Source organism: Canis lupus, chromosome 10, assembly GCF_048164855.1.
Source record: "Canis lupus baileyi chromosome 10, mCanLup2.hap1, whole genome shotgun sequence".
Taxonomy (NCBI): domain Eukaryota; kingdom Metazoa; phylum Chordata; class Mammalia; order Carnivora; family Canidae; genus Canis; species Canis lupus.
The window spans coordinates 36,825,743-36,842,454 of record NC_132847.1 but is presented as its reverse complement, the minus strand read 5'-3'; the positions used below and the strand labels follow the sequence as shown (position 1 = coordinate 36,842,454).

Sequence of the window (16,712 nt, the reverse complement as noted above, 5' to 3'; positions counted from 1 at the left end):
ATAGCAGCTGCAGCAGCCCACACCTTCCCTCTTCTTTGATCACTGAGATCAAAGTGAGAATGGCTATTTTCATCCTTTGGGTAGAATTTGTTTTGGTGAACAGTTTTCTTTAGTAAGAAACACAGCTGATCATATGGTCAACAATATTTAGCAGTAGATTTCCTAGAAACCTGGTGGTGGTGTCCACTGGAGTCTTGTGTTTATAACTCCAGTGGACACCATCCAGACTATAGATTATATAAATGGTACCTCCCAGAGTGTGACAGTTGGTCTGTTTACTTTCATGCCTTTTCTCCCCAAAAAGAGAGATTTAACTTTGATGAAAAAGCTTAAAGGATACTAAGTGTCTTTTTATTAATTTTTGAAATTTCATTTACTTTTTTTTTAAATGGTCTAGCTTTTATGTCATTGTTCAGGGAACATAGAATGTTGTGTTGGATTTACTGGGGAAATTAAATTTGTGTGTGTGTTTTTTTTTTTTAAGATTTTATTTATTTACTCATGAGGGACAGAGAGAGAGAGAGGCAGAGACACAGGCAGAGGGAGAAGCAGGCTCCATGCAGGGAACCCGATGTGGGACCCAATCCTGGGCCTCCAGGATCACACCCTGGGCTGAAGGTGTCGCTAAACCTCTGAGCCACCCGGGCTGCCCGGGAAATTAAATTTGAATTGATTTTACTAATTATGATTTGAATGAGAGGAGAAAGTATTAAAAGTAGCTATAAGATTTTCGTTTGAAAATAGTTTTACCTAGTGATTTTACCTAGTTGCAGCATTATGAAACTCAATAATAAAAAGACAAATAGCCCATTTAAAAAATGGCCAAAGAACTTGGGTTAACGTTTCTCTGAAGAAGATATAAAAATGGCCATTACTACTACTGAACCAGTTGCTCAACATCCTTACTCATCAGGCAAATGGAAGTCCGAACCACAGTGTGATACCATCACACCCACTAAGAAGAAGTGCTGGTCAAGATGTTGAGAAATTGGAACCCTCCTACATTGCTGATAAGAATGTAAAATCACATAGCCACTTGGAAAAATTGTCAGCTTTTTGAAATGTCAAATATAAACTTACCATATGACTCAGCAATTACCTTCCTAGGTATATACCCAAGAGAAATGAAATATATGTCTACATAAGAACTTGTACATGAAGGTTAATAGCAACATTATTCAAAATACCCAAAAAGTGGGGGCACCTGGGTGGCTTAGAAGGTTGGCATCTGACTCTTGATTTTGACTCAGGTTATGATCTCAGGGTTGTGGGATCAAGCCCCTCTTCTGTCTCTGTGCTCAGTTAGGGAGTCTGCTTGAGAGTCTCATTCTCTCCCTCTCCTTTTGCCCCTCCCCCCATCTCTCTTTCTCTTTCTCACTCTCTCTAAAGTAAATGAATCTTTTAAAAAGTACTCAAAAAGTGGAAATAACATGTACTCATCAACTAACAAAATGGTAAACAAAATGTGTTTTATCCATACAATGGAATATTATTTAGCAATGAAAGTAGAATACTGATACATCATCATCAACTTGTTTTTTGAAGACATGCTAAGTGAAAAAGCAAGTCATGAAAGATCAAGTATTGTATAATTACACTAATATGAAATGTCCAGACTAGGAAAAATCTGTAGATACTGAAAGCAGATTAGTGGGACTAGAGGTGACAGGGAAATATGGAGTGAATGCTAATGGATGGATACAGGATTTCTTTCTTTCTTTCTTTCTTTCTTTCTTTCTTTCTTTCTTTCTTTCTTTCTTTCTTTCTTTCTTCCTTTCTTTCCTTTCTTTCCTTTCTTTTCTTTCTTTCTCTCTCTCTCTCTCTTTTTTAAAAGATTTTATTTATCTATTCATGAGAGACACAGAGACGTAGGCTAGGCATAGGCTAGGCGGAGGGAGAAGCAGGCTCCCTGTGGGGCGCTGGATGTGGAAGTCGATCTGTGATCCTGGGATCACACCCTGAACCAAAGGCAGATGCTCAACCACTGAGCCACTCAGGCATCCCAGATATAGGGTTTCTTTTAGGTGACAAAATGTTGTAAAATTAGATAGTGGTGATAGGGGCACCTAGATGGCTCAGTTGGTTAGGTAACTGACTTTCGACTTATGCTCAGGTCATGATCTCAAGGTTGTTAGATTGAACCTTGTGTAGGGGTTCCACGCTCAGCATGGAGTCTGCTTAAGATTCTCTCTTCTTCCCCCTCTGCCCTTCCCCTCAGCTCTTTCTCTCAAATATGTAAATAAATAAATAAATACATAAATAAAATCTTAGATTGTGATGATAGTTGTGTACCTCTAAGAATATACTAATCAGCCCTTGATTGTATACTTTAAATGAGTGAATTATATAGCTTAAAATAAAATTATTTATCAATAAAACTGTTTAAATGTTTAAAATAAATCATTAAATCGGGGCAAAAGAAGAACCAATTTTTCAACATACTGATACCTGTAATTGAAATATGATGTATGTTTTTCTTAGCCTCCATCAACTCAATAACAGTATTTTTCACTAGCTGAAAATACATTTCTTCTTACTTCTGAATTTAACATCTAGGTTATATAAGCTCAGAAGTAGAACAATCAAGTCATTCTATTCAGTTAAATTTTTAATAATTGTGCTTACTTTGGTGGTACAGATTCTAAAAGTGAAGCAATCTGAGGAGCATTTTTAGCATGGAGGATATCTGAACCTCAGTGCAGTGTTCCATATATTAGGAACGTTTATTGAAGGAAATAAGATAAAACCTGAATAAATGTGTATAAACGTGAAAATGTAGTATTGTAAGTAGAGTGTTAAAAAACAAATTTCAGCCTTGTAAATTTGAAGATCTAATTGGCTTTATTAAACAATTCATGAATTAGGCAGCATGCCACCTAGCAAGTAGAGGGAGCTCTGAGGGGTTGTACTAAATGGAAGCTTTTTATAAGAAGAAAGGTGGGGCAAGGAAGTTGTTAGCAGAAGAAAAGGATCCTTTCAGGCGAGGTAGCTTTCCCTTAGGAGGAAGAGCAGCAGGTCTTATCATGCAGATGACCTCATCTTCCTTGGGGGAAGGTTGAAACTAGAATTAGATTGGTTATTAAGCCCCAGGTTGGGACTCAGCCTTAGTGACATCATTTAGGCTTGTGGTTTTCTTTTTAACATCAGAGATTTATTTATCGATGAGGAAATTAGCAAGATGGTAAGACTGGTTCTAGGAGCATTTGGGCAACTGAAGAATGTTGGAGTAAGATTTTTATATGCAAAACTTGTTAATCTCCTATAAGGCAGTATTTGTATAATTACCAGACGAAAAGAAATCTACAAGTTACATATTATTTTACATAATGTGAACCTTAATCAGTAGTAGATAGTAAATCGAAGAAAGGTATATTCCGGGATCCCTGGGTGGCGCAGCGGTTTGGCGCCTGCCTTTGCCCTGGGGCGCGATCCTGGAGACCCGGGATCGAATCCCACATCGGGCTCCCGGTGCATGGAGCCTGCTTCTCCCTCTGCCTATGTCTCTGCCTCTCTCTCTCTCACTGTGGGACTATCATAAATAAATAAATAAAAATTAAAAAAAAAAAAAGAAAGGTATATTCCTACGGAATGAAATATTCCTTGGTGGGCCCATTAATGCTCCAAGATGGCATTGAAAGGACATGGGCTCTTCTCTTTGTGTTACTTCCAATCTGTGGAGTAGCTGAAGGATGAATTATTCACTGGTGTTGGGATAATTGCATATTCATCTGGGAAACAATTACATTTAGCTCTCACTGTATACAAAAATGGATTCCAGATATATACCTGTCATTTTCACTTTGTATTTGAAACATGTATCATAAAAAAAGAAGAAAATAGATTCTTGATGAAATATTATGTAGTCTGAGTGAATTACATCTATATCAAAAAATACTGTTGAATAAAAAAATCAGTTCATAGACTGATGTACTTACTATGATATTAATATACATTTTAAAATACTATAGAATTGGCTCAGTGGTTTAGTGCTGCCTTCAGCCCAGGGCGTGATCCTGGAGTCCCAGGATCAAGTCCCAGGATTGAGTCCCACGTCAGGCTCCCTGCATGGACCCTGCTTCTCCCTCTGCCTGTGTCTCTGCCTCTCTCTCTCTTTGTCCCTAATGAATAAATAAATAAAACATTAAAAAAAATACTATAGAATTTCTGGGACTTTATGGACATGTACATAAAAGCATAAAGGGCTAGAAGGATCTAATCTAAACTTTTATGTTTCTGAAAATGTGAATAAAATCTAACATCATTTTATTAACAATTCTGAAATTCTGCTAAATTCAAGGCTGGTAAAGGTACTATAATTGTAGCTTTGAAACATGCAACATTTACCTGGCATAGCAGACTTTGTTTTAGCAGAATTTAATAAATTTTTAGCATTTTATTTATTTAAAAAATTTTATTTTATTGTTTTAGAAATTCCTTTTTATTTTCTTTTTAAGATTTTATTTATTTATTCACAAGAGACACACAGAGAGAGGTAGGGACATAGGCAGAGGGAGAAGTAGGCTCCCTGCAGGAAGCCCGATGCAGGACTCGATCCCGGGACCTCAAGATCACGACAAGAGCCAAAGGCAGACACTCAACCACTGAGCCACCTAGGTGTCCCGAATTTTAGCATTTTATATCTCTTGTGTGTCAAATCACTGGGGAAAATATGTGATCTTTTAAAAGTTATCTTGAGGAGGGCCGCAGGAAGCAGACTAGTGGCAGGTGTCTAGGCCTCTAACGAGGGCAATCTGGCAGGAATCGGAGCCATCAGAACCACCACCATGACTACGGGCAATAACAGCAAGATGCTGCAGCACATCGACTACAGGATGGAGGTGCATCCTACAAGACGGCCGGATCTTCATTGGCACCTTCAAGGCTTTTGACAATGATATAAATTTGGTCCTCTGTGACTGTGATAGGTTCAGGAAGATCAAGCCAAAGAACTCAAAACAAGCAGAAAGAAAAGAGAAGTGAGTCCTCGGTCTGGTGCTGCTTTGTGGGGAGAACCTGGTCTCAGTGACAGTAGATGGACCTCCTCCCAAAGATACTGGCATTGCCTGAGTGCCACTTGCTGGAGCTGCCGGGAGCCCAGGGATTGGCAGGGCTGCTGGTAGAGGAATTCCAGCTGGTGTTCCAATGCCCTAGACTCCTGCCGGGCTTGCAGGGCCTGTCTGAGGAGTTGGTGGGCCATTCCAGCAGGTGATGACCCCACAGGGAGGAGGCACTGTGGCTGTCGCTGTAGCTGCTGCCACTGCCAGCATTGCTGGGGCTCCGGCCCAGTACCTGTTCGGCCGTGGGGGTCCTCCCCACCTACTGGCCAAGGGACACCCCCTCCAGGCACGATGGGCCCACCACCTGGCATGAGGCTTCCCATGGGGACCCCCGATGGGGATCCCTCCTGGATGAGGAACTCTGATGGGCATGCCCCTCCTGGGGATGCAGTATGTCGTCCCCCCCCCCCCCAATGGGCCCACCAAGGCCCTAGACTCATCTTGGCCCTCCTCATCTCCCTGCCTGTTTCCCGTCAGGCTGTGCATTTTACTTTTACTTCCTTGTAGGCTGTGAAACTAGTTTATAATAAACGCTTAAGAATTTAAAAAAATATTGGGGAAAAATAGTAAAAGAGGAAGAAAAAATATGCAGCACTCTCTTGTATCATATATTCAAATTATAACTAGATTAACAAATTGAATGTCAAAAAGTAACAGCATTGGTAAACTTGTATTATACAATCTTGGTAGAGCAAAAATTTTTCCAAGTATGACCTCATAATCAGAAATGCTAAAGGAAAGTGATTGGTTTTGATTACATAAAAATTTCAATATCGGGATAATTTTGTAACTAAAGCTGAAGGCAAATGAGAAACGAGTCATTTTTACAGTAATTTCAGAGACCATGTTTTTCTAGCACTTATAACTGAATCTGTAATAGAACATGTGGGTCAGAATGGTCCAAATGGGTAGATGGCCTTGTGAGTAGATATTTTTCTTCTTTGCTCCTGAGCAGAGGTTACCATCGCTGCTCTAGAGCCTGGTTTGTGTAAGTGCTGGGTGTTTCCTCTATTCTCCTGGTAAAAATGGTCTTGTGACAGAAAACAACCTGCCATAAACTACATTTCGTACTATGTATGGAGTTTTCTTCTCTCTCACCACCCCACACCCTACCACCTTTGTGAGAGAACCTTGATTTCCTCCTAACCTGATGCATAAAAGTTAGGGAACTTGATATATTCAAGACAAGATGAATGTTGAATCTGAAATATTATAGGGTATTGGGAAATCTGAGAGGTATGTATATAATCAAACTTCACTTAATTGAGGGCATTGCATATCTTCGAATTTAAAAAAAAGCATCACTAAAGGGAAAATCAATAACCCTTTTCTTTACATGACTTGTGTACAGTTAAGGTGAAGGGACGCAAGAGGTTGGTGATTCTATCACAATACAAGGCGGGGCTTATTCTTACCTTGTGAGTTTTCTTCTCTTGCATGGACCTGCCTCCTTATGTAGTGGAGGGAGCTCTCGGTCAGTAAAAAGGCCTGAGTCTGCAAACCGGATCAGTCTCCACCTCCTCTGTTACTTTAGCACTCTGTGGTGTATGCTTCCCACGATATTATGTATCAAATGTATTAAAAAGAATATACCTTGCAAAATATATGCGCTTTATCTCAAGAATTTATCCTCAGGAAATAATCAGGCAAGTGAGTAAAGAACTTGTAACAATATTGTTTGTAATTGCAAAACATAGGGAGCATTTTACAAGTCCCAAAATAAGGGGCGGGTAACAAATTATGTTATACTAACTATGATTAAAAACTCTATTTGTCAAGAAGAAAAGATTCAGGAAAAATTAAACATATAATGAAGGAAAATAGAATATGTCACCCCGTGATTTGACCTAAAAATCATTTTGAGCTGAAGGCAATCAAGAAGCAGTAAACACTGGAAAAGCTTTCGCTTTTTTACCTTAAAGGCAGGAAATAAATTATCCTTTTACTGGAGAAAGGCATTTGTACCAATTTAGAGAATTTGCAAACCTTTTTAAGCTAACCCTTAATTTCCTAGTTACTTCTTCATCGCTAACTACCTGGAGCCCCAACCCCTTTGTCTTGCCAATTCTTCACAAATATAAAAGCTTCCTGATTCTTGGGGAGTCTTCATTCTCTTGTGAAGGCTCCTGTGGACAGGATGAATTCAATAAAATTCAGATGCTTTATTCCTGTTAATCTTTGTGCATTTTATTTTCAGACCCAGCCAGGGACTCTAAAAGGGTCAGGGAAAACTTTTTTCTTCATATTATTTCATGTTAACAAAATATAGAAATATATGTATAAATTTACTTGGGAAAAGAACTGGAAGGATATTTATATACAGGATACAATGTTGTCTTTGTGTGGAGAACTTTGAGGTGATTTCAGTTAATTTCTTTTTGTATACTAGAATAAAAAAATAAGTTTATTTTATTGGTCTGTATTTCAGAAATGTTCACCATGTACAAGGAGATAGATTTTTGTTACTTGATTTTTAAAATTGATTAGACATAGAGGTGAGATGTACTAAATAATTGAAGGATTTATGTTGTATACTTGAATTTATGTGGACTTTTCCTGTAAGACAAAGAAATAAAAATCTCATTCTGTTTTTTTTTTTTTTAATTAATTAATAGGTTTTCTCGCACAGATATGGCAACAAGCAGCCGTCCCTTTGCATCATTTGATACCAAACTGGCCTCTGGACGGCTCGGATCGTCTAATGTGAGCAGGTCAGGAAGAAGGTGCAGATGTTTTAGGGACATCAGGGGAGAGCCACTCCAGCCCTTTGGTGAATTGTAATATTGATGTTACTGACTACTGAAATAGGGAGGTGTAGTGTGCATTTTACAAATTAGGGAAGGAGACAAAGAGCTCCTAAGGGTCTCTGTGAATGGGTGGTGCAATTACATAAAAAGAAACAAAACTAAATTCAACATGTGGGGTACAACTCTCTTTTTGAGTCTTTTATCTTAAAATTTTTTAAATCATTAATTTTGTTTATAAGATAATATAACCACATTGCCAAGCATTAGTGACAGTGGAAGAAAGGAGGAACATCCACCATACATATGACCACTTTTTTTTTTTTTTAAAGATTTTATTTATTTATTTGAGAGAGCAGGAGCAGGGGGCAGAGGCAGAGGGAGAAGCAAACTTTTGGGGACCCCAAGATCATAACCCGAGCTGAAGACAGATGCATAACTGATGAGCCACCCAAATACCCCTAAATATGACTTCTTAAACTATATTCATTCTAGTCTTTTTCCTGGGCATGTGCTTCTACCTGATATGGATGTAGCCATAGGGTTTTTCACTGAATGTTGTAGTAAGATTATTTTTCTACCTACATTCTTCTTGTAATTTTGGCTTAAAGAGCATTTTACGAAACATTGATGGTAGAAAATTTAGGAAATAATAGAAAAGCACAGAAGAGAGATAAAAATGTATGTTACCATCACTGTCACCTTTTTTTTTTTTTTTTTTGGGGTGTGTATCCTTTCTTTTTCTCTCTCTCTATATAGAACCAATTTTTTTTAAATGGGATTATGTTAAATATACAATTTAGTAACCTGCTTTTTAAAAATTTTATTATTTTTTGCCCTGCTCCTCCATCCTTTTTTTGTACCTGCTTTTTAAAAGTCAATATATCATGGTATTTTTCCTTTCCATTAATATTTTTTTATAATATCACAGTTGCTAAGTAATGTTCTTTTCCTGCCCATTCTAGAATTAATATTATGAGTTATTTATTTTTGAACATGTAGGTTGTTCCTTTATAGTTATTAAAGGCAACTCTGTAAAAGCTATGTTTTAGTACCATGAGAAAGGGCTTTTTATCTATCCTTATAAGTTTATTAAACTTTATGTTATACGGATCTTTAGCATTTAGATTTTGCATTTGAAATTTTAGCTACTTGTGAGTGTGTTCATAACACTCATGGGCTTGGCAATAAGTCTTAGGACTCAGCTCTCACAGTACAAGGAAGGGGTGCAATTATTTGAGGATTGAATGAAGATGAAGTTGAAAATAACTCCTAAGGTTTTTAAGGCATTTATTTTTCACATTACGATGACACACCATATGTCTCTGCTCATGGAAATCTGAGCTTTCTTTAGAAATATGAGTCTCTCTCTCAGGGTTGACTGACCTCTAACTCATCTGATAGTTTCCTAGGTAACTACTGCATCAACATTTATAGATCTTCCTTGGTTTACAGTGGGCTTACATCCTAAATGAGCCCATCATAAGTTGAAAATGCATTTAATACATCTAACCTATCAAACATCAGAGCTTAGCTTTGCCTACCTTAAATGTGTTCAAAGCACTTATATTAGCCTGCAGTTGGGCAAAATCATCAGAACCCATTTCTGGTAGAGGAGTAACTGAAGTGGGGTTTTGTTTTTATTTTTGAAGGAATGAATTTGAAGAGGCTGGTGGCATGGAAATTTGATGTTAAGTTTTTAAAAATCATTATACTGCTCATTTACTTACTGAAATATTTTCCTATTAAAAGTTGTTATATAGGAATGCCTGGGGGGCTTAGTCCATTAAGGATAGAACATTTGATCTCAGCTCAGGTCTTGATCTCAGGGTCCTGAGTTCAAGCCCTGTGTTGGGCTTCATGCTAGGTGTGGAGCCTACTTAAAAAAAAAAAAAATTATCCAAAACATTTTGGAGAAGGCTCTAATTTTATTTTTTTAAATTATTTATTTGTTTATTTTTGGGAGGGGGCAGAGGCAGAAGGAGAGAGAATCTTTTTTTTTTTTTTAAGATTTTATTTATTTATTCAAGAGACACATGGAGAGAGGCAGAGACATAGGCAGAGGGAGAAGCAAGCTCCCTACAAGGAGCCTGATGTGGGACTTGATCGCAGGACCCCAGGATCACGCCCTGTGCTGTAGGCAGACCCTCAATCACTGAGCCATCCAGGTGCCCCCGGGAGAGAGAATCTTAAGTAGGCTCCACACTGGACATGAGCCTGACACAGGATTCCATCTCACAACTCTGAAATCATGACCCGAGCTGAAATCAAGACTCAAGACTTTTGCCGACTGAGTCACCAAGGCATCCTGAGGGCCCTAATTTTATTTTATTTTATTTATTTATTTTTTTAAAAATAGATTTATTCATTCAGAGAGAGAGAGAGAGGCAGAGACACAGGCAGAGGGAGAAGCAGGCTCCATGCAAGGAGCCCAACGTGGGACTCGAACCCGGGTCTCCAGGATCACACCCCGGGCTGCAGGCGGCGCTAAACCGCTGCGCCACTGGGGCTGCCCGGGCCCTAATTTTAAAGAGCAAAATTTCCATCAATCATAAATAACATAATTTTTAATTAAGGGTAAAATCATAATGATTATACAGATGTAAAAATGAAACACATGTTCAAGATTTTACTTAACTCATGAACTAAGCAGATGTTATAATAAACTCAAAGGAGAAATTGAAACAGCACAAATTTATATGGAGTAAAAGCATGTTGAAATTAATGTCCAAAGTCAGCAAAACTAGCTTCTTGTATAGTGAAGGAAAAGAGGTAATTGAACCTCTGCTAGTCTAGATAAAATTTACATGTCTATAGACAACAATTATTTTGCATTGCTATCAGTTACAATTTACAAAGTTGCAATTTAACACTAAAAAGACAAACTGATTAAAAAATGGTTGGAGGATCTGCATAGACATTTTTCCAAAAAGACTTACAGATGGCCAACAGATACATGAAAAGATGCTCAACATCACTAATCATCAGAGAAATGCAAATCAAAACCACAGAGATATCAATTATACCTGTCAGAATGCCTAAAATTAAAAAAAAAAAAAAGACAAGACATAACAAATGTTGGTGAGGATGTGGAGAAAATGGAACCCTGGTGCTTTATTGTTGGAAATGTAAACTGGCACAGCTCCTGTGGAAAACAGTGGAAGTTCCTGAAAAAGTAGACATAGGAAGGCCCTATGATCCATTTTCACTACTAGGTAATTACACAAAGAAAATGAAAACACTAATTCAAAAAGATGTATGCACCCCATGTTTATTGCACATTGTTTAAGATAGCCAAGATATGGAAGATATCAACACCCAAGTGTCCATCCACAGATAACTGGATAAAGAAGATGTGGTGTATATGTACAATGGAATATCACTCAGCCATGAAAAAAGGATGAGATTTTGCCATTTGCAACAAACAGCAAAGACGGATCTAAAGGGTATTATGTTAGGTGAAATAAGTCAGACTAAGAGAGACAAATACCATGTGATTTCACTTATGTGTGGAATCTAAAACACAAAACAAATGAATAAACAAAACGCAGAATCAGACCTTTAAATATAGAAAACAAACTGATGGTTGCTAGAGGGCAGGGGGTGGGTAGATGGGCAAAATGGATGAAGAAGGGAGATTCAGGCTTCCACTTACACAATAAATAAGTCATGGGAATAAAAGGCACAGCATAGGGAATATAGTTCCTGATGTTATAATAGTGTTGTATGGCGATGGTAGCCACATTTGTGGTGAGTATAGCCAAACTAGATAAGTTGAATCACCCACCATGTTGTATACCTGAAACTAATTGTGTGTCTACTATGCTCCAATTAAAAAAGAAAGTACAATTTACAGAGTTGCAAGGCAGGTCCCATAGAATTAAAAAGCAATCCGAAGGGGTCTCTTCTACAGGTAAGACAGTAATGCATAATTTTCCACTAAAGCACATTTTCCCTCCCTACGTAATAAAACTGAAACACTTCTCCTCTATGAGTAAAGGTGGTTTCCACGCTTGTGGGCTTTGTGACTGCTATGAGCCTTATTCGTCAGTTTATTCCATCCTCACAACAGCTTCATGAAGTAGGTGGTGGTGATGGTCCCATTTTACATATGAGCAAGCCAGGCTTCAGAAGGTTAAAGCTATAGGTTCTAAGTGGTAGAGTTAGAATTCCAGCCTTTCTGTCCCCAAGTGTGCATGCAACACACCTATGCAACAACGTGATAATAGTAAAAACTATAGAAATTCTGTGTATTTTTCTTGGTCTTTAGGTCAACATCAAACAAGGTGGATCTCAAGTGTGGCCTAGAAGAATGTGCAGTGGCATTGAACTTATTTCTAAGTAACAAATTTACAGATGCCTTAGAATTGCTTCGACCATGGTAATTAACTTTATTTCTTTTGGGTAAAATATTTTTTTTCAGATGTTCCTGGGGATTCTTTCTTTGATGTCATACTTGTCAATTAATTTATCTGCATTTCCATCTGAATATTACTAAGCTAATTTGAGACCCCCTACTGCTGGTCAGTTTTAATATCCAGCTAAGAAATCTGTCTTTTCAAATTTAATCAGTAGAAAGTTTCTGATTCTTTGTCATATTTTAATTTCTATGTGTGTTCAAATATTGTCAGGTAGTTTTGTAGAGCTTCATTTTGCTTTCTTCAGTGAAATATTTTTTTTTTAAAGATTTATTTATTTATGATAGACATAGAGAGAGAGAGAGAGAGAGAGAGGCAGAGACACAGGAGGAGGGAGAAGCAGGCTCCATTCCGGGAGCCTGATGTGGGACTCGATCCTGGGACTCCAGGATCGCGCCCTGGGCCAAAGGCAGGCGCTAAACCGCTGAGCCACCCAGGGATCCCCAGTGAAATATTTTTATAAATATTCCTCTAAAGCTTAAATATCATTGAAAAAAGTTTTCATTGAAATGGGATGGGAAGAATTAGACTATGTTAGCCTCAAATGTTAAAAAGAAATTTAAGATAATAAAAAATGTTATTGGACTCCCTATTTTTGTGATAAATAAGTTAAGCAATATAATTTCACTTAATAATACCTGTTCCTTTTTCAAATGTGGCAGCAAAACTTGGGCTCAGCCCTTATACTAGGTGTCTTCTTTACCAGAACCCCCTACAGTGTGACTGGAACTTGACAGGAATAATCTTACATTGTGCCGTCAAACACAGTCACTTACTTGGATGAAGCTTAGACCTTATATAATGATTTTTTAGAAGGTTACTTGAGGGGGTGTCTGGGTGGCTCAGTCAGTTAAGCATCTGTCTTTGGCTAAGGTCATGGTCTCAGGGTCCTGGGATCAAGCCTGGCATCAGGCTCCCTGCTCAGTGGGAAATCAGCTTTCTTCCTCTTCACCTGTCCATCCCCTCACTTGTGTTCTCTCTCTCTCTCTCCCTCTCAAATAAATAAATAAAAATCTTGAAAAAAGAAGGTTACTTGGGCACAATAGTGGGAATCTCATTTCTTTGGTCAGTAGGGTAATGTCACTCTGATCGTAGACTTTCGTTTATAGTGGTGAGCATTGAATGATGTGTAGAATTGCTGGGTCACTATGTTGTACACCTGAAACTAATACAACATTGTACGTCAACTACAAACTAAAATTAAAAGATTAAATTACCTCCTGAGAAGCTGCTGTGGTAATTCTATTAAGATGTAGAAGAGCTGTGATCAATTAGTATTTCAGAGGTTAGGAACAGATGATAAAATAGATGGTAAAACCCACAGCCTAAGGACATTGTCCAGTGTGTCTGCCCTATCTCCTGCCTCATTTCCCTCTGTCCTTCCCAGTCCCTCAGACCTCTTTCTCTCTCCATTGTCTGTCTCTCCTTCTTGGTCTTCCTCTTTTTGCCTGCCAACCTTTTTCTTTCTGTCTCTCCTCTCTCAGCCTGCCTGGCTGTCTCTGTTTTTTTTTTTTTTATTCACACAGGACTCCTTTTTTCTCTGTCTCAGATACCCAGCTAGTCATAATGTGGAATGAAAAGAAGTGATTGAGTATTTTATTTGGTCACGTTTTATATTCCCTGCTCTTTATGCAAGTTTCACTGTTAAACATATGTTTTTCCCACTTGAGTAGCTTTTTGTTTTTTCCCTCTTGGAGCTTTCTGTTTAAAATGGAGGTTTAACCACAATAAATGATTAACTTTGGGCTGCTCTTAACTCCTTGTGGTATTTTCAACAGCCAGTGACCTCACTAGTCAGGACAAACTGCAAATTACCAAAGGATGTTTAGATTGTTTCCGTGGGGGAAAAGAATAATGTGGCTTGTATTTGTTTTGCATACCTGTGGGCTGTTGTTCATTATATTTGAATCAAAAACGAAATTGTGCATTAATATTTTAACTCTTATAAATAAAAAATTGACATAATGAGAAGTTTTGGGAAAGAGTGAGGTTTTCACAGCCTGAAATCCTGGCATGTGCCATACATTAAGACTAATTAATGCCCTTAAGAATCCAAGCAATTCTCACTGATAATTTAGTAATTGAAATTATTAAGAACTTTAGTCAGGAATTGTAGATAATGGGATTATATTAGATATGAGGTCTAAAATATACTTTTGGCTAGGCCCATTGTGGCTGACCTAATTTATTGCAAAAATCTTGCTTTTCTTTGACTTCTGACTGAGAGTGGAGAGGAGCTGGTTTTAAAGAAAGAGTCTTTATTTGAAAACATATCAGAATTTCTCTGTCACCAAATGCATTTCCAATGGCATTTCTTTTAGTACTTATATCAGAGTTAAAGATAGTAGATATATTGCCTGGTGTTCAACTGGGAAAAATTGGTTTGCTTTGAAACGTTTTTAAGGAAAAGAATCCACAGGCTGCCCCCGTGTGCTGAAACGGGGAAAAACAATTGTGATCTTCTTTTCTTTTTTTTTTTTTAAAACAATTGTGGTCTTCTGACTCAACACGGAACATTCTGTGCTGCCCGTGTAGGCTTAATATGGAAAGTGCTTGATATTTGTGTTTTTCAGGACATGTCTTTCACAGTCTATATTATTTCAGTGATTATGATATAGGAATAAAAGTTATCACTATAAAAGTCACAGTATACATTTACTAGGATTTCTCCTGATTAGTATCAGACAAGAGCTGAATGCTTTCAAGTTGAATGGAAAGGTATTAATTCCCTGTGTTTTGCCTCCAGGGCTAAGGAAAGTATGTATCATGCCTTGGGCTACAGTACCATTGTGGTGTTGCAGGCGGTCATGACCTTCGAGCAACAGGACATCCAAAATGGCATTTCTGCCATGAAGGACGCATTACAAACCTGCCAAAAGTATGAATTGAGTAATTAAATACTTGAGATATGACTACAAACCTTATGTCTGTGTGATTAAGTGTGGTTTGCCTAATGGAGAGCTCTGTTTGAAGTTTGCCCCAATTATAAGGGACTGGTTCTTCAAAGCTTCCTGGCCTCAGTAGTTTTATGTAATAGAGTTAAAATTTCCTATTAGGAATTATGGTAGAGGGCAGCCTGGGTGGCTCAGCGGTTTAGCACTGCCTTCAGCCCAGAGCATGATCCTGGAGACCCCGGATCAAGTCCCACGTCGGGTTCCCTGCATGGAGCCTGCTTCTCCATCTGCCTGTGTCTCTGCCTCTCTCTGTGTGTCTCTCGTGGATAAATAAAATCTTAAAAAAAAGGGGGGGGCGGAATTATGGTAGATTCTTGTTTGGCCAAACACTTGGCATCTATACCTCTACTCTCTTTCTTTCTTTCTTTCTTTGGTAGCTTGGGCCACAGGGAAGGACTAAGGGAGATGTCTGTGGGATCAGGAGCACACATCTCTCAAGGGTCTCCCTTGGGTGGGTGAAGGGAGAACTTTATTTGTCTAAAAGGACATATTTGAACACTTCTGGTTGGAAAATGAGACAGATTTTCGGTTTTATTTTAATCTTTGCTCTGTGTGTATAGCAAGATCCCAGCAAAAGCTGTTAACTAGCATTGGTGAAGTTTAACATGGAGCTATATCCTCATGTAATTATATTGCAAACCTGCAAATGAAGAGAGTTTCCAAATACTGCACTCTAAGTGATTCTTCACCTGCTGGTACCTCTTACCACAGAAATACTGATTTCAGCCATACAGATCGGGACAGGTGCTTGGCTGGCAGGGTTAGTATTTATTGTTTTGTGTGGGTTTGTCCATTCATGTGTCTCGTAAGCATGGATTGAATGCCTACAGGATGCCAGTCCAGTGCTGGGCGCTGGGTGTGCAGTGTTGAAAAGGTGGTCTCTGCACTATCGACTTTAGGGTTTAGCATTTCTCTTTGGTTACTCTTTGGTGTGACTGGCAAAAATGAATGTCAAATGAAAATGAGCTTGGACTGATTTATTGTCATTTTTCTTTCTGTTTCTCAACTCCCTTTCTACTTACTCTCCACAGATACAGGAAAAAATGCACAGTTGTAGAATCTTTCTCAAGTCTTCTTTCTAGAGGATCATTGGAACAGCTGACTGAAGGTAAGACTCATTTAAGGATTAAATGTTTTCTGTCTTTGAAACATTAAAACATGGTCATACTCATAAGATTCAATACTTAAATTCATAATATAAAGTAAATGGAATATCTTTTTCTCTTTCTCATCATATTCACCCTGAAGAAGTAACCATTGGTAATAATTGGGTTAATGGCCCAATATTACCCGCAGAGCAGAGCAGAGTTCAAAGTTGATCTGCCTTTCTATAAGTCACAGCTCTTTCCACTGCACCCACATTTTTTCTCATAGACTTATAGAAAAGGGAACAAAATATTCATGTATGGATGAGGGAAATGCTGAACTATTCCTGTGTTAGACATCTTAAAAATAGATGGTACTGCATTCTTAACTTTAAAAAAAATATTTTATTTATTTATTTGTGAGAGAGGGGGTGAGAGTGCTTGAGATGGGGCA

General features: G+C 38.1%; 1 protein-coding gene and 1 pseudogene across 8 annotated transcripts in view; both read left to right on the top strand.

Moving 5' to 3' along the window:
• The window catches only part of TTC39B (tetratricopeptide repeat domain 39B), a 130,354-nt gene that overhangs the window by 67,391 nt on the left and 46,251 nt on the right, over window positions 1-16,712 (top strand). For 6 of the 8 annotated variants that reach the window (XR_012037992.1, XM_072841410.1, XM_072841407.1 and 3 more), the window contains 4 exons: window positions 7,673-7,768; window positions 12,072-12,182; window positions 14,966-15,097; window positions 16,205-16,281. Coding sequence is in view for 7 of the 8 variants with exons in the window: in XM_072841410.1 (XP_072697511.1) it covers window positions 7,673-7,768; window positions 12,072-12,182; window positions 14,966-15,097; window positions 16,205-16,281 (416 nt within the window). In the remaining variant the exon portion in view is untranslated. The remainder of the gene's footprint in view (window positions 1-7,672; window positions 7,769-12,071; window positions 12,183-14,965; window positions 15,098-16,204; window positions 16,282-16,712) is intronic. The other 2 variants (XM_072841406.1, XM_072841408.1) reach the window with 1 other exon arrangement.
• On the top strand, window positions 3,901-5,621 carry LOC140640920 (small nuclear ribonucleoprotein-associated protein B'-like; annotated as a pseudogene).